General features: G+C 35.8%; 1 protein-coding gene across 1 annotated transcript in view; it reads right to left on the bottom strand.

Annotated features, from left to right (window-relative positions):
• Window positions 1-636: 636 nt before the first annotated feature.
• LOC115458159 (vomeronasal type-2 receptor 26-like) overlaps window positions 637-24061 on the bottom strand; it is a 36838-nt gene continuing 13413 nt past the window's right edge. Inside the window, exons 3-7 of the mRNA XM_030188014.1 lie at window positions 23074-23895; window positions 18308-18535; window positions 17792-17915; window positions 15035-15058; window positions 637-1631 (exon numbers count right to left, since the gene is read on the bottom strand). Of these exons, the coding sequence (XP_030043874.1) occupies window positions 637-1631; window positions 15035-15058; window positions 17792-17915; window positions 18308-18535; window positions 23074-23895 (2193 nt within the window). The remainder of the gene's footprint in view (window positions 1632-15034; window positions 15059-17791; window positions 17916-18307; window positions 18536-23073; window positions 23896-24061) is intronic.

Genomic DNA, 24061 nt, shown 5'->3' with positions numbered 1-24061 from the left:
CTGCCCACCCTATCATGCCCATGAACCACCCCTTTAAGCAGCTAGGGTGGGTTTGTTACACACTGGTTATTTTTAACATATAGAATAATATCTAGTGTGTGGTAAAACCTGCACTAGTTGCTTAACACAACTTAATAAAAGAGTCCTTATGTTTTTTTTTTATCTTTAACACTTTTATTGAGGAAATAACGAAATACAACATCTCCAAACGCCAAAAGTAACACAAGCAGAAGTCAATTTCCAGATGCTACCAAGACAGTCCTTCCCTCAGCATTTTAACCTTCCTCCCTACCAGACTCCCTCCCAACCCTCCTTGTCCTCCCCCTCCCCCCATCCAAATAACCGATTCCCCCATCCCCCTCCCCCCTTCTAAGGACCCTAACCCTCCCCCCCACCCATCCGAAAACCTGAAGGAATACTCTTAACCACCTACAAACTTCACCCAGCATTAAGAAATAAGCTCCAACCTCTAGGGCTTAGGATACGTAAGTAGGGACCCCAGATGGCCAGAAATGTAACTCTCTTTCTCTTCGAGAACCTAATCTCTTCAGCCTCCCAGGAGACCATCTGATGCAACTGGTCCCTCCAATGCCAGAATGCTGGAGGGTCTTTAACCGTCCAATATTGTAAAATACACTAAGGTGTTTTAACATAATGAATATGTGCTGACAAATGCACATTTCTACTTTTCTTTGCTGAAGGAATATGTGCAAAATGGTGATGTGACACAATTTCTATCTCATTTTGTTTGTTAAAATGTTGCTTTTCAATTAAGTGCTTTCTTGTGTTCAGGTCAGGTCTGAGAAGAATAATGTAGCACTTGGGAATGAATATACAGCCAAGCAGTCCAGCACTGGAAGCCAGGATGGCAAATACCTCCACAGCCACCATGAATTTGCCTTTGGTGCTCAGGTAGGCTGGGATGAAGGACACCCAGACACTGCAGAACACCAGCATGCTGAAAGTGATAAACTGGGCCTCATTGAAACTGTCAGGCAACTTCCTTACTAGAAAAGCCACAATGAAGCATAGAAGAGCCAAAAAGCCCATGTACCCTATTACACTATAAAATGCAATGGTGGATCCTTCATTACACTGTAGAATCATCTTCCCAGTTTCAGACTTTGTGTTGTATTCAGGGAATGGAGGGGAGATGAACAGCCAGACTATGCATATCACAATTTCACCAGAGGAACAGAGAAAGACTAGATAGCTGGAAACTTTTGTCCCAATCCACTTGCTCAACTTGCGACTCGGCTTGGTGGCACGGAAGGCAATGAGAACTGTAATGGTTTTTGCAAGAATAGAAGAAACAACAATAGTAAAAATTATCCCAAAAGCAACTTGTTGGAAAAGACAGGTTACTTGTCCAGGATGGCCAATGAACATCAAAGAACAAAGAAAGGAGAGTATAAGGGAGATGAGAAGGATGTAGCTGAGATCACGGTTATTGGCTTTCACCACAGGTGTATCCCGGTATTTAAGAAAGATTCCCAGCACCAAAGCAGTGATGATAGAAAACACAATCACAATGGCAGTCAAAATTGCACCCAAGGGATCACCATAGGACAAGAATTCAATGACTCTTGGGAGACACTCGTCCTTTTTCTTGCTGGGCCATTGATCTTCTGTTAATTATCAAAAACAGCGAAGATGACGCAAAAAAGGAAAAGGAAAAGAGAAAAAAAGAGAAAAAAGCAAAAACGAGAACAAAATTAATAAAGAAATAAAAAATAGAAAAAATAGATGAGGAAAGAAAAAACTAAAAAATGAAATGGTAGGTAAAATGTAAAAATCAGAAAAGAGACGACACAAGCAAAATGCAAAAGATAAAAAAATGATGAATTTATTAGGGTGATATGACTCGACACAGCTGTGTTTCGGCCCAACTGGCCTGCGTCAGGAGTCTAAATAAAACAAATTAATTTTAATTTAAACATGTAAATATACAATAATATATTTTTGAACAGTGAAGTAAAATAAAAAATAAAAAATAAAAAACAAGATAAAAGATGTACTACGCTCAATGGTACAGAATTTCTTGTAGGACGTTTTTGTAAAAGAAGAAATCTAACTTAATACAATATATAAAAAAAACCACAAAGAGTGAACACAGAAAGTACATGTTTTAAAGAAACTGATAAATAAGTACCAATGACTCTGCTTTAAATTTATCTATCAGTGAATTTCATATTATCAGCATAAATTGTATCTTTAACAAAATTTTTTGAAAAAAACAATTTTTATATTTTGCATTTGAATTAACAAAGTTTCTAAATATCTTACAAATCTAAACGTTCTGTGCATATATATATATATTATAACGCAAATTAATGATCATAATAGTATTAAAAAATGATATATAAAACCCTAATATAGGGTGCAAATTAAGAAAAAAGAGGATGATCTTAATGTCTAGTTTTAAATTTTACCTGTTACACCATATATGTATTCTCTGATAATGGAAGTCCTTGTGAAGTATTCAATTAAGCACGCCTTTATTCAGTAACACTCTACCTTTAAAAAGGCTGTGTGCACAGTTTAAAAAGAGTCTGTATAACAAAAGAAAAAGCAATATGTAAACTATGCAGGAAAAGCAATATGTAAACTATGAAGAAAAAGATGTTGAAACTATAAAGAAAAAAATATTTTCAATTTTGCTAAATTTATTGTTGTGCGTTGTTATAGATGATATGTCTCATATCGGTTGTTTACCCGCTTCTACGGGCTTCTAGTTTTTAAAAAAAATTTTTTAATTAGGAATAATGGTGGGACACGATGTTTTTTATAATGTAACGAGCGAAAGTCTCTCAAGTAAAGTGGTATATCTATAAAGAGAAGTCTTTTGAACAACACTGATTATATTTATTGCAAGTCTATCAGCGAAGTAGGGATTGTAAATGATATGAAATATTTTTATATTCAGCTACATGATCTGTGCTGTATAAATTTTTCTTATGGTCAGATTAATAAGATCAATTCTAACCAATTTTAATTCCTCAGGAAGTTATCTAGTTTATATAATATATACGCATTACTATAAATTTATATGATGTTGATAATATATACTCTAAATTTAATCTCTTGTCTCTTACCGTTGTGGAGGACTCTGATGTTGTTGATATATATATATCTCTCGTGAACAGAAGTTCTAACGATACTTGTGTTCGCTGGCAATCAACTATAGTGGCGTGTGCATTTTTCTTTTATAGGGATGTTAAGTCTACTGAACACATCGCTGCTCGCGTCATATCCGCATTGTTTGAAACAGCATCTCCCGCCAAAAGTAAACTGTAGCTATTGTTTGAAACAGCATCTCCCGCCAAAAGTAAACTGTAGCTATTGAACGTCACTTCCTTTATCTTAAACTATTTAGATGATGATGTCTATTAACCCAATCAAACTCACAAATGACTATAAACATAGATAATATATTTATTAATGAATTCACTTACATATCGTGAATAAAGTGAAAATAATAAGACAATATCCTTAAAACTTGTAATATGATTTCTATTAAATAAATACCCATGTTTATATATCAAACTTTGTTGTTCAATTTGTAATTAGACAAGTTGTTTGTGTTCGTGATTTGAAATTGAATAATGAACATAAAAGATTGAACGTCATTACAAAAATCCCAATATGTTACTAATTGAATTTTGATTGTGCAGTTGGTAATTAGACAAACTGATTATACTCGTGATTTGAAGTGAAATAATAAACTTGCAAGATTGAACGTCATTGTAATGATACCAATGTATCGCTGATTACCTGTAGATATATTGCTAATTAAGTCAATACCCTTGGGAATTAGACAATAATATATGGCTATTAGGTTGAAATAAAAATTAAAAATTAAAGATTTAACTAACTTAATCAAATACAGTTAAGTCTTATAATATATGTTTAATAATACTGGTCAATTGTTTTATCTATTCTCTTCTGCTATTTTTATTTTTTATTTTAAAACAACTTGTCTAACAATGGCTAATAAAAAATTTTTTGTATCATCTAAAACGTATAGTGGATAATGAAATATTATTTCTAATCCTTAATTTTATTGACTATGGACAATAAGTTTAGAAGTAAACTATTTTCTGATCTAAGGATATCACTTTAAATATATCTAATAGAATAGTACAAACTACATCACTTCACAAAATGTTTAATCACAAAGTACTTGTATTTTTTAATGTTGTATCAAATAAAATTATATATAAAAATGTTATATACCATCTTACATAAAAATTATTTATATTTGTAAAATAATTGTATATTGATCATTTTAAAATTAAAAATCGTTACTTATAGGTGTTTGAGGTGTCGTATATTACTCTTATATAGATTGTTATGAAAATAGTGATCTATATGTTATAATTAAAAACTTCTGTTGGAATTTTGAATATAATGAATTGCATGATAGAGTAGATAAAATTCATAAAAAATCTGTATGTCAGTGTTCTACAAGAAAAATATATTTTATAGAAGCAACAAATTATATTCTGAACAAAACTAATACAGAAAAAATTTTTGACAAGAAAAATTAATACTGAATATTGACAGAAAGAATATTTTGGGACCCCTTTCAATGATTGATATCTTAAAATAAGAATATATTTGCAACTAACTCATAAAAACTGACAAAGACTTCGAATAAAATATGGGAAAGGGAACCTAACAATGTGTAACAATGTATATGATCACACAAAAGGAATTAAATCTAATTCCATATTAAGACCATGTGGAGAAACAGTGTTAAGTGTGTAGATGAGACGTTGTTCTTCTTTTAGTAAAATGTTGTCTATGTTACCACCTCTCCATTTTTGTTGAATATGTTTAATAATAAAAAATTTTAAATCATCTATTGTGTGTTTTGCCTCATACCAATGATTAACTAACGGAGCTGTCGTAATGTTCCTACTAATACAAGACCTGTGTTCTATAATTCTCGTTTTAATCATTCTTTTTGTTTTACCTACGTATAGACGTTCACATGGACACTTGATTACGTATATTGCATGGGTAGTTGTGCAGTTTGTTGAATGTTTCAATATAAAAGTTTTTTTAGTGATAGGATGTATGAAATTTTGTAAAGTGATGCAATGTTTGCATACTGTACATTTGCCACACGGATAATGTCCAAAGAATATTGTATTCACTAAATTTTCTTCTGGAAGTGTTGAAGGGACCAAGTGTTCTTTTAAATTTTTATTTCTTGCATATGCAATAGTGGGGCGAGACTCTTGAAAACATGTGTGAGTTTCTAAGATGTGCCAATTTTTATGAATGATTTTCTTAATCTGATTTGACATTGTTGAATATTTTAAGGTACAAATTAATTCTGGAGTCTTCTTGTCCTTTTTTTGAATGAGTAATTGATCTCTCTCTTGTATTCTTGCTTTGTTCTTACATTGTTCTACTACTTTAATAGGATATCCTCTCTGGATAAACCGCTGAGACATCTCTTGTGCATGGAATTCAAAATCTTCAAGGGTCGTACATAGTCTTCTTAGTCTTAAAAATTGAGAATAAGGAAGATTGGTTTTAAGACTTCGATTGTGAAAACTTTGGAAATGTAAATAAGTATTGCGGTCTGTTGGTTTTTTGAAAACTTGTGTGATTAATCTATATGGAGTTTTAATAATCTGAATATCTAAATAAGAAATTTGACACCTATCATAATGTATCTTGAACTGTAAATACTTATCTAGACCATTAAGCCAATTAAAAAACTCTAATAGTCGATTTTCGTCACCCTCCCATAGGATCAAGATATCATCTATATACCGCTTATAAAAAATTATTTGAGATGTATATGGATGGTTAACTAAAAATTTATTTTCAAAATCCGCCACATATAAATTTGCAACATCTGGAGCCATAGGAGAACCCATAGCTGTGCCCCGTATCTGTTGGTAAATATTTTTTTGAAATTCGAAATAATTCTTAGTTAAGGCATATGTTGCAAAAGCCACAATTAAGAAATTGGGTATTCTTCTTAAAATGGTTCTATTTTGTAATGTTTTTTCTATAATTGCTAAACTCTCAAGTTGAGGTATATTAGTGTACAGGGCATCAATGTCAAGAGTCACCAGTATGACATTCGTTAGATCTCTGTCAAAATCTTCTAACATATTGAGAATGTGTGTGGAATCTCTCACATATGATGGTATCTGGGGTACATATGGGCGCAAAAAATAGTCCACAAATTGTGATAGAGGTTCTAAGATGGATCCGTTCCCTGAAACTATAGGTCGTCCTGGTGGATCTGACGTTGATTTATGGATCTTGGGTAGAATATAAAATGTAGGTATGACTGGGACCGGGACTAAGAGAAAATCCTTTTCTTTACTTGTAAGATAACCTGCATCGCATGCTAAAACAGTAATTTCTTCAATTTCTTTTTGAATTTGATGTGTAGGATCTTCTTCTAATGGAATATAGTAATTCTTGTCAGTGATCTGTCTATTGACTTCTTGTACATACTTGGATCTATCCATGATTACTATGCCTCCTCCTTTATCCGCCGGTTTGATGACAATGTGTGTATTTCGAGACAAATCTTGTAAAGCGGAATATTCAGCTGGTTTTAAATTGTAAAAACTTTTTTGACGGTGAGTTTTCTCAATACTTTCTATCTCTTTCAGAGTGCATTGATAGAATGTGCTAATGATAGGATCAGGTGGTCCAGGGGGGAACCATCTTGTATTGCGTTTAAGAATAGAAGTATCTGATGTGGCAGGAGCATTTCTGAAAAAATGTGTGATTTGTAATTTCCTAAAGAATCTAAAAAGATCTATTCTAGTTTGGAATGGATCATATTGAGACGTAGGAACAAATGAAAGACCTTTATGCAAAACATGTATATGTGATTCTGACAATGGAAATGTTGATAGATTAAAAATGGGGATTTCTTCTTCACGTCTGCTATGACAATGGTTTAAGTCCATTTGTAAATGTTGTAAGGTCTTCGCGTTCTTCCTCGGCTTCTTCCTCTGCCTCTGTTGTATACATAAGGTTTGTTGTATTGGTAGTCTCGTGGATAGTCGTAGGGTTGGGAAGGGAGTCTGTCTCTCTCTGTGTTTCTCTGTCGTTGAGTTGGTAGAATCCGGTCTAAAAAAGCTTCTGCTGTTTATTCTCTATGGTTGACCATAGGGCTGCTTGGAGGTGAGGTAAACAAATCTCCAGAATCGCTACGAATGCGTTTCCGGGAGTGTGATACTGTGGTAGGAGCATGTTGATTATTGATAGGTGGTCCTATTGGGTCTCTTGGTCGGGATCTGGAATGAGTTTGTTTCCTATTATTGTGATGATATACTTTAGATTTTGACCAAGGATAGATAGATCCTTTCTTATAGTCGTTTGCATCTCTATGTAATTTATTGATTTTGACCTTTTTGATATCTTTTTTAAAGGTATCAAGTCTCTGATTAACACCTACAATGACGGTGTCAAATTTGTTATCTTCTCTTTTAAGTACATTCAATTTATCTTCGACCAATGGTCGTAGTACATCATTTTTCTTTTTGGATGTTTCAACTATTAAAATCATTAGGTCTAGTGCGCATTTATTTAAAATAGCGCACCACTGGTTTAAAAAATCTTGGTCGTCTAAAAAAAGTCTTGGTTCTTTCATAATACGTAAACCCCTGGGAATGTGTTGAATTCGTAAATACTGTAAAATGGTAAGGTAATGTAATTCATTCTGTATTATGTTTTTGTTGAGTTGAATAGTTTCCATCCATTTTTCTTCTAAGCTTTGTGTATTCAATACATCACCATCATCTAAAAAATTTTTTTCTTGTAAAAGTCTCTGTAATCTTTCCTCATCAAAACTCAACACATTTCCCATGGGTCAAAAGACATGGTCGTTCTTCAAAAATCACTGTAAAAAATACAGAAGAAACCTGTCTTCGCAATTAAAAAACTCTAATAGTCGATTTTCGTCACCCTCCCATAGGATCAAGATATCATCTATATACCGCTTTTTACAATTTAAAACCAGCTGAATATTCCGCTTTACAAGATTTGTCTCGAAATACACACATTGTCATCAAACCGGCGGATAAAGGAGGAGGCATAGTAATCATGGATAGATCCAAGTATGTACAAGAAGTCAATAGACAGATCACTGACAAGAATTACTATATTCCATTAGAAGAAGATCCTACACATCAAATTCAAGTACATAAGTACATAAGTACATAAGTAGTGCCATACTGGGAAAGACCAAAGGTCCATCTAGCCCAGCATCCTGTCACCGACAGTGGCCAATCCAGGTCAAGGGCACCTGGCACGCTCCCCAAACGCAAAAACATTCCAGACAAGTTGTACCTAAAAATGAGGAATTTTTCCAGTCCATTTAATAGCGGTCTATGGACTTGTCCTTTAGGAATCTATCTAACCCCTTTTTAAACTCCGTCAAGCTAACCGCCCGTACCACGTTCTCCGGCAATGAATTCCAGAGTCTAATTACACGTTGGGTGAAGAAAAATTTTCTCCGATTCGTTTTAAATTTACCACACTGTAGCTTCAACTCATGCCCTCTAGTCCTAGTATTTTTGGATAGCGTGAACAGTCGCTTCACATCCACCCGATCCATTCCACTCATTATTTTATACACTTCTATCATATCTCCCCTCAGCCGTCTCTTCTCCAAGCTGAAAAGCCCTAGCCTTCTCAGCCTCTCTTCATAGGAAAGTCGTCCCATCCCCACTATCATTTTCGTCGCCCTTCGCTGTACCTTTTCCAATTCTACTATATCTTTTTTGAGATACGGAGACCAGTACTGAACACAATACTCCAGGTGCGGTCGCACCATGGAGCGATACAACGGCATTATAACATCCGCACACCTGGACTCCATACCCTTCTTAATAACACCCAACATTCTATTCGCTTTCCTAGCCGCAGCAGCACACTGAGCAGAAGGTTTCAGCGTATCATCGACGACGACACCCAGATCCCTTTCTTGATCCGTAACTCCTAACGCGGAACCTTGCAAGACGTAGCTATAATTCGGGTTCCTCTTACCCACATGCATCACTTTGCACTTGTCAACATTGAACTTCATCTGCCACTTGCACGCCCATTCTCCCAGTCTCGCAAGGTCCTCCTGTAATCGTTCACATTCCTCCTGCGACTTGACGACCCTGAATAATTTTGTGTCATCGGCGAATTTAATTACCTCACTAGTTATTCCCATCTCTAGGTCATTTATAAATACATTAAAAAGCAACGGACCCAGCACAGACCCCTGCGGGACCCCACTAACTACCCTCCTCCACTGAGAATACTGGCCACGCAATCCTACTCTCTGCTTCCTATCTTTCAACCAGTTCTTAATCCATAATAATACCCTACCTCCGATTCCATGACTCTGCAATTTCTTCAGGAGTCTTTCGTGCGGCACTTTGTCAAACGCCTTCTGAAAATCCAGATATACAATATCAACCGGCTCCCCATTGTCCACATGTTTGCTTACCCCCTCAAAAAAATGCATTAGATTGGTGAGGCAAGACTTCCCTTCACTAAATCCGTGCTGACTTTGTCTCATCAGTCCATGTTTTTGTATATGCTCTGCAATTTTATTCTTAATAATAGCCTCCACCATCTTGCCCGGCACCGACGTCAGACTCACCGGTCTATAATTTCCCGGATCTCCTCTGGAACCCTTCTTAAAAATCGGAGTAACATTGGCTACCCTCCAGTCTTCCGGTATTACACTCGATTTTAGGGACAGATTGCATATTTCTAACAGTAGCTCCGCAAGTTCATTTTTTAGTTCTATTAATACTCTGGGATGAATACCATCAGGTCCCGGTGATTTACTACTCTTCAGCTTGCTGAACTGACCCATTACATCCTCCAAGGTTACAGAGAATTTGTTTAGTTTCTCCGATTCCCCCGCTTCAAATATTCTTTCCGGCACCGGTGTCCCCCCCAAATCCTCCTCGGTGAAGACCGAAGCAAAGAATTCGTTTAATTTCTCCGCTACGGCTTTGTCCTCCTTGATCGCCCCTTTAACACCATTTTCGTCCAGCGGCCCAACCGACTCTTTGGCCGGTTTCCTGCTTTTAATGTATCTAAAAAAGTTTTTACTATGTATTTTTGCTTCCAACGCTAATTTCTTCTCAAAGTCCTTTTTTGCCCTCCTTATCTCCGCTTTGCATTTGGCTTGGCTTGGCTTGGCTTGGCATTCCTTATGATGAATTGAAGAAATTACTGTTTTAGCATGCGATGCAGGTTATCTTACAAGTAAAGAAAAGGATTTTCTCTTAGTCCCGGTCCCAGTCATACCTACATTTTATATTCTACCCAAGATCCATAAATCAACGTCAGATCCACCAGGACGACCTATAGTTTCAGGGAACGGATCCATCTTAGAACCTCTATCACAATTTGTGGACTATTTTTTGCGCCCATATGTACCCCAGATACCATCATATGTGAGAGATTCCACACACATTCTCAATATGTTAGAAGATTTTGACAGAGATCTAACGAATGTCATACTGGTGACTCTTGACATTGATGCCCTGTACACTAATATACCTCAACTTGAGAGTTTAGCAATTATAGAAAAAACATTACAAAATAGAACCATTTTAAGAAGAATACCCAATTTCTTAATTGTGGCTTTTGCAACATATGCCTTAACTAAGAATTATTTCGAATTTCAAAAAAATATTTACCAACAGATACGGGGCACAGCTATGGGTTCTCCTATGGCTCCAGATGTTGCAAATTTATATGTGGCGGATTTTGAAAATAAATTTTTAGTTAACCATCCATATACATCTCAAATAATTTTTTATAAGCGGTATATAGATGATATCTTGATCCTATGGGAGGGTGACGAAAATCGACTATTAGAGTTTTTTAATTGGCTTAATGGTCTAGATAAGTATTTACAGTTCAAGATACATTATGATAGGTGTCAAATTTCTTATTTAGATATTCAGATTATTAAAACTCCATATAGATTAATCACACAAGTTTTCAAAAAACCAACAGACCGCAATACTTATTTACATTTCCAAAGTTTTCACAATCGAAGTCTTAAAACCAATCTTCCTTATTCTCAATTTTTAAGACTAAGAAGACTATGTACGACCCTTGAAGATTTTGAATTCCATGCACAAGAGATGTCTCAGCGGTTTATCCAGAGAGGATATCCTATTAAAGTAGTAGAACAATGTAAGAACAAAGCAAGAATACAAGAGAGAGATCAATTACTCATTCAAAAAAAGGACAAGAAGACTCCAGAATTAATTTGTACCTTAAAATATTCAACAATGTCAAATCAGATTAAGAAAATCATTCATAAAAATTGGCACATCTTAGAAACTCACACATGTTTTCAAGAGTCTCGCCCCACTATTGCATATGCAAGAAATAAAAATTTAAAAGAACACTTGGTCCCTTCAACACTTCCAGAAGAAAATTTAGTGAATACAATATTCTTTGGACATTATCCGTGTGGCAAATGTACAGTATGCAAACATTGCATCACTTTACAAAATTTCATACATCCTATCACTAAAAAAACTTTTATATTGAAACATTCAACAAACTGCACAACTACCCATGCAATATACGTAATCAAGTGTCCATGTGAACGTCTATACGTAGGTAAAACAAAAAGAATGATTAAAACGAGAATTATAGAACACAGGTCTTGTATTAGTAGGAACATTACGACAGCTCCGTTAGTTAATCATTGGTATGAGGCAAAACACACAATAGATGATTTAAAATTTTTTATTATTAAACATATTCAACAAAAATGGAGAGGTGGTAACATAGACAACATTTTACTAAAAGAAGAACAACGTCTCATCTACACACTTAACACTGTTTCTCCACATGGTCTTAATATGGAATTAGATTTAATTCCTTTTGTGTGATCATATACATTGTTACACATTGTTAGGTTCCCTTTCCCATATTTTATTCGAAGTCTTTGTCAGTTTTTATGAGTTAGTTGCAAATATATTCTTATTTTAAGATATCAATCATTGAAAGGGGTCCCAAAATATTCTTTCTGTCAATATTCAGTATTAATTTTTCTTGTCAAAAATTTTTTCTGTATTAGTTTTGTTCAGAATATAATTTGTTGCTTCTATAAAATATATTTTTCTTGTAGAACACTGACATACAGATTTTTTATGAATTTTATCTACTCTATCATGCAATTCATTATATTCAAAATTCCAACAGAAGTTTTTAATTATAACATATAGATCACTATTTTCATAACAATCTATATAAGAGTAATATACGACACCTCAAACACCTATAAGTAACGATTTTTAATTTTAAAATGATCAATATACAATTATTTTACAAATATAAATAATTTTTATGTAAGATGGTATATAACATTTTTATATATAATTTTATTTGATACAACATTAAAAAATACAAGTACTTTGTGATTAAACATTTTGTGAAGTGATGTAATTTGTACTATTCTATTAGATATATTTAAAGTGATATCCTTAGATCAGAAAATAGTTTACTTCTAAACTTATTGTCCATAGTCAATAAAATTAAGGATTAGAAATAATATTTCATTATCCACTATACGTTTTAGATGATACAAAAAATTTTTTATTAGCCATTGTTAGACAAGTTGTTTTAAAATAAAAAATAAAAAATAGCAGAAGAGAATAGATAAAACAATTGACCAGTATTATTAAACATATATTATAAGACTTAACTGTATTTGATTAAGTTAGTTAAATCTTTAATTTTTAATTTTTATTTCAACCTAATAGCCATATATTATTGTCTAATTCCCAAGGGTATTGACTTAATTAGCAATATATCTACAGGTAATCAGCGATACATTGGTATCATTACAATGACGTTCAATCTTGCAAGTTTATTATTTCACTTCAAATCACGAGTATAATCAGTTTGTCTAATTACCAACTGCACAATCAAAATTCAATTAGTAACATATTGGGATTTTTGTAATGACGTTCAATCTTTTATGTTCATTATTCAATTTCAAATCACGAACACAAACAACTTGTCTAATTACAAATTGAACAACAAAGTTTGATATATAAACATGGGTATTTATTTAATAGAAATCATATTACAAGTTTTAAGGATATTGTCTTATTATTTTCACTTTATTCACGATATGTAAGTGAATTCATTAATAAATATATTATCTATGTTTATAGTCATTTGTGAGTTTGATTGGGTTAATAGACATCATCATCTAAATAGTTTAAGATAAAGGAAGTGACGTTCAATAGCTACAGTTTACTTTTGGCGGGAGATGCTGTTTCAAACAATAGCTACAGTTTACTTTTGGCGGGAGATGCTGTTTCAAACAATGCGGATATGACGCGAGCAGCGATGTGTTCAGTAGACTTAACATCCCTATAAAAGAAAAATGCACACGCCACTATAGTTGATTGCCAGCGAACACAAGTATCGTTAGAACTTCTGTTCACGAGAGATATATATATATCAACAACATCAGAGTCCTCCACAACGGTAAGAGACAAGAGATTAAATTTAGAGTATATATTATCAACATCATATAAATTTATAGTAATGCGTATATATTATATAAACTAGATAACTTCCTGAGGAATTAAAATTGGTTAGAATTGATCTTATTAATCTGACCATAAGAAAAATTTATACAGCACAGATCATGTAGCTGAATATAAAAATATTTCATATCATTTACAATCCCTACTTCGCTGATAGACTTGCAATAAATATAATCAGTGTTGTTCAAAAGACTTCTCTTTATAGATATACCACTTTACTTGAGAGACTTTCGCTCGTTACATTATAAAAAACATCGTGTCCCACCATTATTCCTAATTAAAAAAAAATTTTTAAAAACTAGAAGCCCGTAGAAGCGGGTAAACAACCGATATGAGACATATCATCTATAACAACGCACAACAATAAATTTAGCAAAATTGAAAATATTTTTTTCTTTATAGTTTCAACATCTTTTTCTTCATAGTTTACATATTGCTTTTCCTGCATAGTTTACATATTGCTTTTTCTTTTGTTATACAGACTCTTTTTAAACTGTGCACACAGCCTTTTTAAAGGTAGAGTGTTACTGAATAAAGGCGTGCTTAATTGAATACTTCACAAGGACTTCCATTATCAGAGAATACATATATGGTGTAACAGGTAAAATTTAAAACTAGACATTAAGATCATCCTCTTTTTTCTTAATTTGCACCCTATATTAGGGTTTTATATATCATTTTTTAATACTATTATGATCATTAATTTGCGTTATAATATATATATATATGCACAGAACGTTTAGATTTGTAAGATATTTAGAAACTTTGTTAATTCAAATGCAAAATATAAAAATTGTTTTTTTCAAAAAATTTTGTTAAAGATACAATTTATGCTGATAATATGAAATTCACTGATAGATAAATTTAAAGCAGAGTCATTGGTACTTATTTATCAGTTTCTTTAAAACATGTACTTTCTGTGTTCACTCTTTGTGGTTTTTTTTATATATTGTATTAAGTTAGATTTCTTCTTTTACAAAAACGTCCTACAAGAAATTCTGTACCATTGAGCGTAGTACATCTTTTATCTTGTTTTTTATTTTTTATTTTTATTTTACTTCACTGTTCAAAAATATATTATTGTATATTTACATGTTTAAATTAAAATTAATTTGTTTTATTTAGACTCCTGACGCAGGCCAGTTGGGCCGAAACACAGCTGTGTCGAGTCATATCACCCTAATAAATTCATCATTTTTTTATCTTTTGCATTTTGCTTGTGTCGTCTCTTTTCTGATTTTTACATTTTACCTACCATTTCATTTTTTAGTTTTTTCTTTCCTCATCTATTTTTTCTATTTTTTATTTCTTTATTAATTTTGTTCTCGTTTTTGCTTTTTTCTCTTTTTTTCTCTTTTCCTTTTCCTTTTTTGCGTCATCTTCGCTGTTTTTGATAATTGTCGTTTTGTGCGAAGACAGGTTTCTTCTGTATTTTTTCCAGTGATCTTCTGGACATGTCATACAGTTCTCTAAATCTATGAAAGAAAGGAACATAGACAACAGTGAGAGATAAAACCCCCAAATACCCTTTTCATGCTGCCCAGCTATACCAACAACTAAGCTCTACAATCACTTTCTGTCCATTAGAAATCATTTGAGCTTGCCCCTTGCTTTCTAAATTCCGATAGTGAAGTAGTGTAGTAACCGTGTTAGTCCACTTTTAAAGGTAATAAATAGAAATAATACAAAGAAAAGAAGATGATACCTTTTTATTAGACTAACAATGCATTTTTTGATTAGTTTTCAGACAATACCATCTTCTTCAGATCAGAAATGATCAAATAATGGTAGACAATATAATTTGATTTAAATCGAATATTGTCAATTCTCTGCTGATACATCCAGCATTTTCTTAATATCTTTCCTGTACCTTACACTCACTGTATGTATTCTGGTTAATTGTTAGCCCATTGAACTGGTTTATGTAATTCCAGATAATGTGGGATAGAAGCACCAAATAAATAAATATATCAGAATATATATGTGAAATATAAAAGCATTCCAATGACAGTCTCATGGGGAAAGGTAGGACTGGGTTTGGTGGAGGGAGACAAAATGGAGAGATAGATGGGTGATACAAGGATGACAAAGAAGTATAATTTTATGATTTATAATGTGAAACGAAACCCACATATTTGTTAAGTTCTGTCTGGTGAGTGTCAAAATATTTCATCATTTTAACTTCAAAGGTTTTATAGACAAAATAAAAAAAAACCCATAAAAATACCAAGATAATTAACATATGTAATCCATGTACATAGATATTTTACTCCATCACCATTTTCATATCAATTAAATTCCCACTTCAACTACCTTTCCCCCCTCTCTAAATTCTAATCCTCATTCACCATTTTAAAGATGCTTTTCTATGCAATTCATCTGCAGTGGGTCCAAATCACACAAATACATTTTATTATGGCATACATGTGAACGTGTCAAAATAAATGTGATTTTACTTATTTATTATGTCACATTCATGCTATGTTTTCTGATAGGAACTATATAATGACCAATATTTCATAATATTTTTTTCTTCCATTTTTACCCTGTGCTTTCCCACTCATAGCAGGTTCAATGCGGCTTACATATTAGGTACAGGTACTTATTTGTACCTGGAGCAATGGAGGGTTAAGTGACTTGCCCAGAGTCACAAGGAGCTGCCTGTGCCTGTAGTGGGAATTGAACCCACTTCCCCAGGACTGAGGTCCACCACTCTAACCACTAGGCCACTCCTCCACTCCAATATGCACTTTCTTCAGCTTGCAAACATCACTAACTTTAAGTATTACTGCAAATGGCAAATATGTTTTGCCTTTATTCAATCACAGTTAAGCCATACAACACTTTTGACATGTTGGAGTAATTTCACATAGGGTGATTAATTTGCATGTTCACAACATTAATACATGGTGCAATCAATATGCATGTTCACATTATCAATGTGTAACTTGTTTCTGGGTTCCTATAAAGTATTATTTTTTTCTATGCAATTCTTTTATTGTTTACATGTTTAATTTGTATTATTATCTATGTTTAATATAGACCCCTGATGCAGGCGCTGTGCACCGAAACACGACTCGTGTCGGGTCATTAAATAAAGATTGGTGTTTAAGTTATATGATTAAAGGATCTGTGTCCCAATTTTGAAGGCTCCTAGTGCTTTTTCTTGGCTACTTGGACTTCGTTCTGTACTTTGGACCCTCTCTGTGTTGGCTTATTGTGTTCTTTTGAACAACTGGTTGATTTTTTAAATATATTTTGTTTGGTTTTTTATTATTTGTATTAATTGCAATTGTTTCATTTGTTTATTTATTAGGTTCTAAACCTTGACGCAGCTGTAGATCAAAGTGTGGCCACATTGGGTGACTGCTTTAATAAACTTGACCAGCATTTCATTACTTCTGCTCAGGTATTTTGTTTGCTGTTGAGATGTAATTTAAGTGCCAGGGGTGACATAATGCTTTCCATCTGCACTGAAATATAATCCTCTGTATTGCAAAGCCAATCGCCTAGATGCCTATGAAAGCAAACCATATTATAGAGTTTAATATCTAGAGGGGCATAATCAAAAGGGGCGCCCAAGTTTTCCTGAGGATGTCCTTGTAAAATGTCCCGGCAAAGGGGTGGGGAAGCCTGTATTATCGAAACAAGATGGGCGTCCATCTTTCATTTTGATAATACGGTCGGGGACACCCAAATCGCAAAATTTAGAGATGGTCGTCCTTAAGAGATGGCCGTCCACGATTTTCAGCCAGTTGGATTCTAGAAAGTTAACTATATTTTCCTTCATCAGTGATTCCATTATTTTTCCTACCACTGGTGTGAGGCTTACTGACCTGTAGCTTCCCACTTCTTCCCTGCCCCTGTTTTTGTGAAACAGGACCACATCCAATTATCACCAATCCTGCGGAACCTCTCCTGTCTATTAAATAAATCCTTAAGATGTCCTGCCAGGATTTCTATAAGTTCCTCAATATTCTGGGATACATCTCATCTGAACCCATAGCTTTGTCCATTTTCAGATTTTCAAGTTGTTTATAAACATTTTTTTCTGTGAATGGCGCAATATCGACTCCATTCCTAGATATACCCTAAGCAGCTGACTGTGGTCCTTCTCCAGGATTTTCTTCCATGAACACCGAAGAGAAGTATTTGTTTAGCACATTCGCTTTATGTATTCTTATGACATGGTGTGGTGTTTCACCTACCTGTTCTGTTAGAATATTCTCCTCTGGCACAAGGGAAACAGTCAAAGCAACATACTGGCTTTTGTTTATCAAGGACTTTCCTGTGTCCAGGAGCACAGCTTTCTGAACACACAGATCGAGGAGTCTGAAGAAAGGAGGAAAAGAGAGAAATCGAATCATCTTGTATACTTAGTTGTTGATTCTTTTTTAAAAGACTCCATTTTATCTCTCTGCTACTAGTTCTTCTGGTGTACTATTTAAATCATAATAAAATTATCCCACATAAACAAAGTAATTTTGAACAAGAACAAGGCTACTTGCAAAGACAATATGGAGAAAACCCTCTTTTTACACTGTGAATTTTTTTCACCACATTCACTCCATACAGATTTTTTCAAATGATTAAGCTTAACAAGAATGTTATTTCATACTTTACCTAACAAGCCCTCTGCTTTCCCTTTTCTTCCCATCTTCTTCCACTGTCAAGCTAATTTCAAGGGTGCAAAAAATATCGTACTGAAATAAATAATGCCAAACCTGTTTAAAGTGTGGATTCCATGAGATGGCATTTTGGTTCACAGTGAGCTGCTTATTCTTAGGAGCTAAGGGGTTGAAGCTTCCAACATTGATGCTGATAAAAGTGCGATTGGGAAGTAAGATCCAGTTTATAATGTCAAAGCTAGTGGGCACTTCTCCCTTTTCATCAAAGAATATCTCATGACCTTGAGGGGTTTTAAAGTGAACCTCCTTAATGTATTGGCTGAGCTACAAATGAAAACTAATGATTAGAAAGTTTCTTACATATGGAATAAAAAAAGAGAATTAGACCAGTAATGATGTATAGATTTAAGAAAGATGAATCAAGTCTACAGAAAATCACTATTGCAGCTTGTTACATTGAAGAAGTTGAAAAAGCTTTACACCATATGTCATCTATTAAGATGGTCTAGTATGCATTGTGTTGACATTTTAAGTAGCATATTATTCCATACTATGCACTGTTGCTGATTTTTGTTTACTGCTATTGCCTAATGTGGGAGACTTTGATTGCCTATGCTTGACTTATTCTTGCTGTACACTACCTTGGGTAAATTTCTTCCCAAAGGAGGCAAATAAATCCTAATATATAAATAAATAAATAATTAATAAATGTGAGGTGATATGTTATATAAACAAGTAATGTGGGCAGAAATATTGAGCCTGTAATGGTCAGCTTTTTTTTTTAATAACGTTGGCTTCTGTGAAATTTTTTATGCCTGGATATTCTATGCTAAGTCATACTCTAAATGTGGTCTTACCACAGACTTATATACAGAGGCACTATCACTGGCTTTTTCATGCTGGCATTTCATCTCCCTATGCAGGCAAGCGCCCTTCTGGATTTCACCATCACCTTATTTACCTGTTTAGTCACCAAAGGTTCATCAGATATGATCACCCCCAAGTCCCATCTTCTTTCATCCACAGAAATACATTACCCCTCTATGTTGTATTGCTCCTTTGGGTTTTTGAAGCCCAGATGCATGAGCCTGAATTTTACAGCATTAGGTCTTAGCTGCCAAATTCTACACCATTCTTGAAGCTTTGTTAAATCCCTCTCATGTCTGCCCTATTTCACATTTTATATAGAATGAATATAGATCTCAGCTTCCCTTCACTCTCCTAAAAATCCTCCTAAGAAGAGGATATGCAATCACATGTAATTACATAAATACACACATAGAAAACTTTATAAAATTACATCTTATATGGAGAGTGTCACATTGCCTCATCCTCTCATCTCAACACAATACATACAAACCAACCACCTTAATTACCCCAGAACACACCCTCCCTATTTCAAACAGCCTGAAAATACTTGGCGTGACAATCGACCGCAACCTCGAGAGGCAAGTGAACTCTACAACAAAGAAAATGTTCCACTCGATGTGGAAACTTAAACGCTTAAAACCTTTCTTCACGAGGGAAATATTTCGTAACCTAATACATTCAATGGTGCTAAGTCATGCAGACTATTGCAACAGAATTTACGCTGGATGCAAAGAACAACTTACAAAGAAACTCCAGACCGCTCCGAATACAGCAGCCAGACTAATATTTGGCAAATCGCGATTCGACAGTGCCAAGCCCCTCCGTGAAAAACTGCATTGGCTGCCAATCGAAGAACGTATTACTTTCAAAATCTGCACCCTGGTCCACAAAATTATCTATGGCCAAGTCCCAGGATATATGACAGAACTTATAGACCTACCACTCAGAAACATAACCAGATCATCTCGAACATACCTAAACCTCCACTATCCAAACTGCAAAAAAATTAAAAACAAAACAACCTATGCGTCTAGCTTCTCCTATACAAGCACACAATTATGGAACGCACTGCCAAAAGTTGTGAAGACAACCTACGACCACCTAAACTTCAGGAAATCATTAAAGACCTACCTGTTCAAAAAGGCATACCCCGCCAACCCAACATAAATGCCTGCACTCTGCAACACAACCTAACCAAAGCTTGTAGTGGACACTAAATAATCTTTCCTCTCCTTGATTCCCATTGTAACTGAAACATATGTTCCTTACTCAACCATAATACCACCTGTATTTGTTTCTTTACCAGACTGGCAAACGCCTCTACGGTACTATGTAAGCCACATTGAGCCTGCAAATAGTTGGGAAAATGTGGGATACAAAAGTAGCAAATAAATAAATAAAGCGGTTAAAGTAATTTTTGCTGGCACTGACCATATAATGCATTGGAAATTCTGCAGTCAGCAGTTATATAAAGGGTAATTCTATAACAAGGCATTAAAGGCGCATACCCTTTTGCATGTATAAATGCATGAGAAAGTAGTACTTCTGTACATAAGTACTGTAAGCACAATTCTGTAAAAATGGCACAAGTGGCGTGGTATGCAAATGCATTGGGGGTATATATGTGGGAATGTATGGGCAGTATATTTTTCCAAGTTATTCACGTTACTTATAGAATACTATAAGTTGCACTATAAATATAAGTTGCCGAATTTAGGGTCTACAGTTGGTATAACTGCATGTGCTTAAACGTAAGGCACCCTGATGCCAGGTTATGCTAATATTCTATAATGGAATCTGAATGCCCAAATGTTGTTATAGAAAAGGCTTTCACTGTGCAGCATACAGTGAATTTTCGGAACAGAAGGACGCCCATCTTCCGACACAAATCGGGAGATGGACGTCCTTCTCACAAGGTCGCCCAAATCGTCATAATCGAAAGCCGATTTTGGGCGCCCTCAACTGCTTTCCAACGCGGGGATGACCAAAGTTCACTGGGTGTGTCGGCAGTGTAGCAAAGGCGAGACTGGGGCGTGCTTAGGAGAAGGGCATCCTCGGCCATAATGGAAAAAAGAAGGGCGTCCCTGATGAACACTTGGGCGACTTTACTTACACTTGGGCGACTTTACTTGGTCTATTTTTTTTTCATGACCAATCAAAAAGGTGCCTGAACTGACCAGATGACCATCGGAGGGAATCGGGGATCACCTCCCCTTACTCCCCCAGTGGTCATTAAACCCCTCCCACCATAAACAAAATTTAAAAATACATTTTTGCCAGCCTCTATGCCAGCCTCAAATGCCATACTCAGGTCCATCACAGCAGTATGCAGGTACCTGGAGCAGTTGTAGTGGGTGCAGTGTACTTCAGGCAGGCGGACCCAGGCCCATCCCCCCCTACCTGTTACACTTGTGGTGGTAAATGTGAGCCCTCCAAAACCCACCCAAAACCCACTGTACCCATATGTAGGTGCCCCCCTTCATCCCTAAGGGCTATGGTTGTGGTGTACAGTTGTGGGGAGTGGGTTTTGGGGGCGGGGTTGGAGGGCTCAGCACACAAGGTGAGGGAGTCATGCACCTGGAAGCAATTTTTGAAGTCCACTGCAGTGTCCCCTAGGGTGCCCAGTTGGTGTCCTGGCATGTGAGGGGGACCAGTGCACTACGAATGCTGGCTCCTACCATGACCAAATGGCTTAGATTTGGTCGCTTTTGAGATGGATGTCCTCTTTCCATTATCGCCAAAAACTGAGGACGACCATCTCAAAAATAACCTAAGGATGACCATCTCTAAGGTCGACCTACATTTCATGATTTGGGCGTCCCTGACCGTATTATCGAAATGAATGATGGATGCCCATCTTGTTTCGATAATACGGGTTGCCCTGCCCCTTTATGGGGCCATCCTGCGAGGACACCCTCATGAAAACTTGGGCACTCCGTTCGATTATGCCCCTCATAGGGTACCTAAAGGGAGGTACCCATTTATAGAATTGCTCCTCTATTTTTCACAGTCACTATGAACATACGAATGGATCTTCAGGAGCTTAATCAAGATCGGGAGGCGGGACTGGTGGTTGGGAGGCGGGAATAGGGCTGGGCAGACTTATACGGTCTGTGCCAGAGCCGGTGGTGGGAAGCGAGACTGGTGGTTGGGAGGCGGGGATAGTGCTGTACAGACTTGTACGGTCTGTGCCAGAGCCGGGGTTGGGAGGCAGGGCTGGGGAGGTGAGGATAGTGCTGGGCAGACTTATACGGTCTGTGCCTGTGCCAGAGCCGGTGGTTGGGAGGTGGGGCTGGTGGTTGGGAGGCGGGGATAGTGCGGGGCAGACTTATACGGTCTGTGCCCTGAAGAGCACAGGTACAAATCAAAGTAGGGTATACACAAAAAGCAGCAAATATGAGTTATCTTGTTGGGCAGACTGGATGGACCGTGCAGGTCTTTTTCTGCCGTCATCTACTATGTTACTATGTTACTATACGAATGCATTAGATTGCCAGGCTCTTTGATGTGAGAATTAATCAAGGTAATATTGAGCCCATAGTGATCAGTGGTTTTAAAACCGTTGACAGCCATAGAAAGAATTAGATCTAGATATTCAATGTCAGGCCATGTCCAGGCACTGACATTGAATATATGGAGCATTAGTGGACTCAGAAATATTACATGTGCCAGTTGGTATTCTGGTCTAGTATCCACAAACTAATCGGGTATATATATAGGCCTATTTTTTAATACAATCATATGTTTCTGTTAAAGTATGTGAACAGTAGCTCTGAATATCACTGGTGCATATCTTCTGAATCAATCCCAACTCTGCCCCAGACCATCTTGGCACTAACCAGACAGTGCTGTTTAAGTGCTGCTGACACTTAGCTCTCTGACCAGAATTTAAGCTGGCAGGAGTCTTTCCTCCCCACTTTGAATATTACCTTAATTAATATTTTAATAGAGTGTATAAATGTTAGAAAAGAAAACAATTAGAAAAGATTTACCTGCCATGGCTGGAATTCTATTTGATGATGCTTCCAAAGTTGAGGCTTAGCTGTACACATATTGTTCAAAGCATGAGCCATTGCATAGACTGAAATGTAAACACAATAGGTGAACCAAAAAGTCTCCAGATCAAATTGTGAAACCGAAAGGTCAGACAAGATCTCCTCCCCTGTGCAATTAGGATAACCTGTACGTCTAGGCCTATATGGCAACTCACATCGAAAAGCATCTCTCCACAATGACTGCAAAAAAGAAGGATCTGGAAATGTGGATGGGCGGATATTGTGAAGGAAATCCTTGAAACCAGGAATCTCTCCATTATGGATGGCAAACCCTAGAGAGCCATTGAACATGATACATTTTGAAACAACATATAAGTAGTTTAATTCAGTATGGGAAAACATGGCAGCAGAGGTGATCCACTGTTTTTCAGCAATCTTGTGCCATCTCTCAGAGCAGAATATTTGAGAAAGGTAACTTTTAGTGGTGTATATAATAACTACATTGGCCCGTGACTGGTGGACCCTGTTAAAAATTGAGTCCATTCTTGCTAACTGTTCCTTTGTCGAGATGAGAAGCAAAGATACCACTTCCACAAAAGCCACACAGTTTCCACTCTTGATAATCTCCCTCTTAAGTCCTTCACTGGCTCTCTGATCACCCTCCTCATCTGTGGTAATAATCCCTACCCAGTTCCATCTGAAATAGTTTAGGAGTTGAATCATAGCACTGTACTGGGAATGATCATTTGGGACAGTGCGGTAAAATAATGGAAATTCAGTCCGGTCATTGAAGAGTGGATCCATAGATCCATAGCTGATCTGTGATGAAAAAATTATAAAGGTCAGTATTTATTCTTGGTTCATAGCTTTATCTGAAATATTTTGCATCTTGCTTAGGAAGTTTGGACAAGCTGTTTGACCGTCTCAATTGGTCAGAGGTGGCAATGATCCAAGAAAACTGGTGATGGGTAGACATGGAGGGGCA

Source organism: Microcaecilia unicolor, chromosome 14 (genome assembly GCF_901765095.1).
Source record: "Microcaecilia unicolor chromosome 14, aMicUni1.1, whole genome shotgun sequence".
NCBI classification, from domain to species: Eukaryota; Metazoa; Chordata; class Amphibia; order Gymnophiona; family Siphonopidae; genus Microcaecilia; species Microcaecilia unicolor.
Note: the sequence above shows the minus strand (reverse complement) of the source record. Positions and strands in the feature narration are given on the sequence as shown.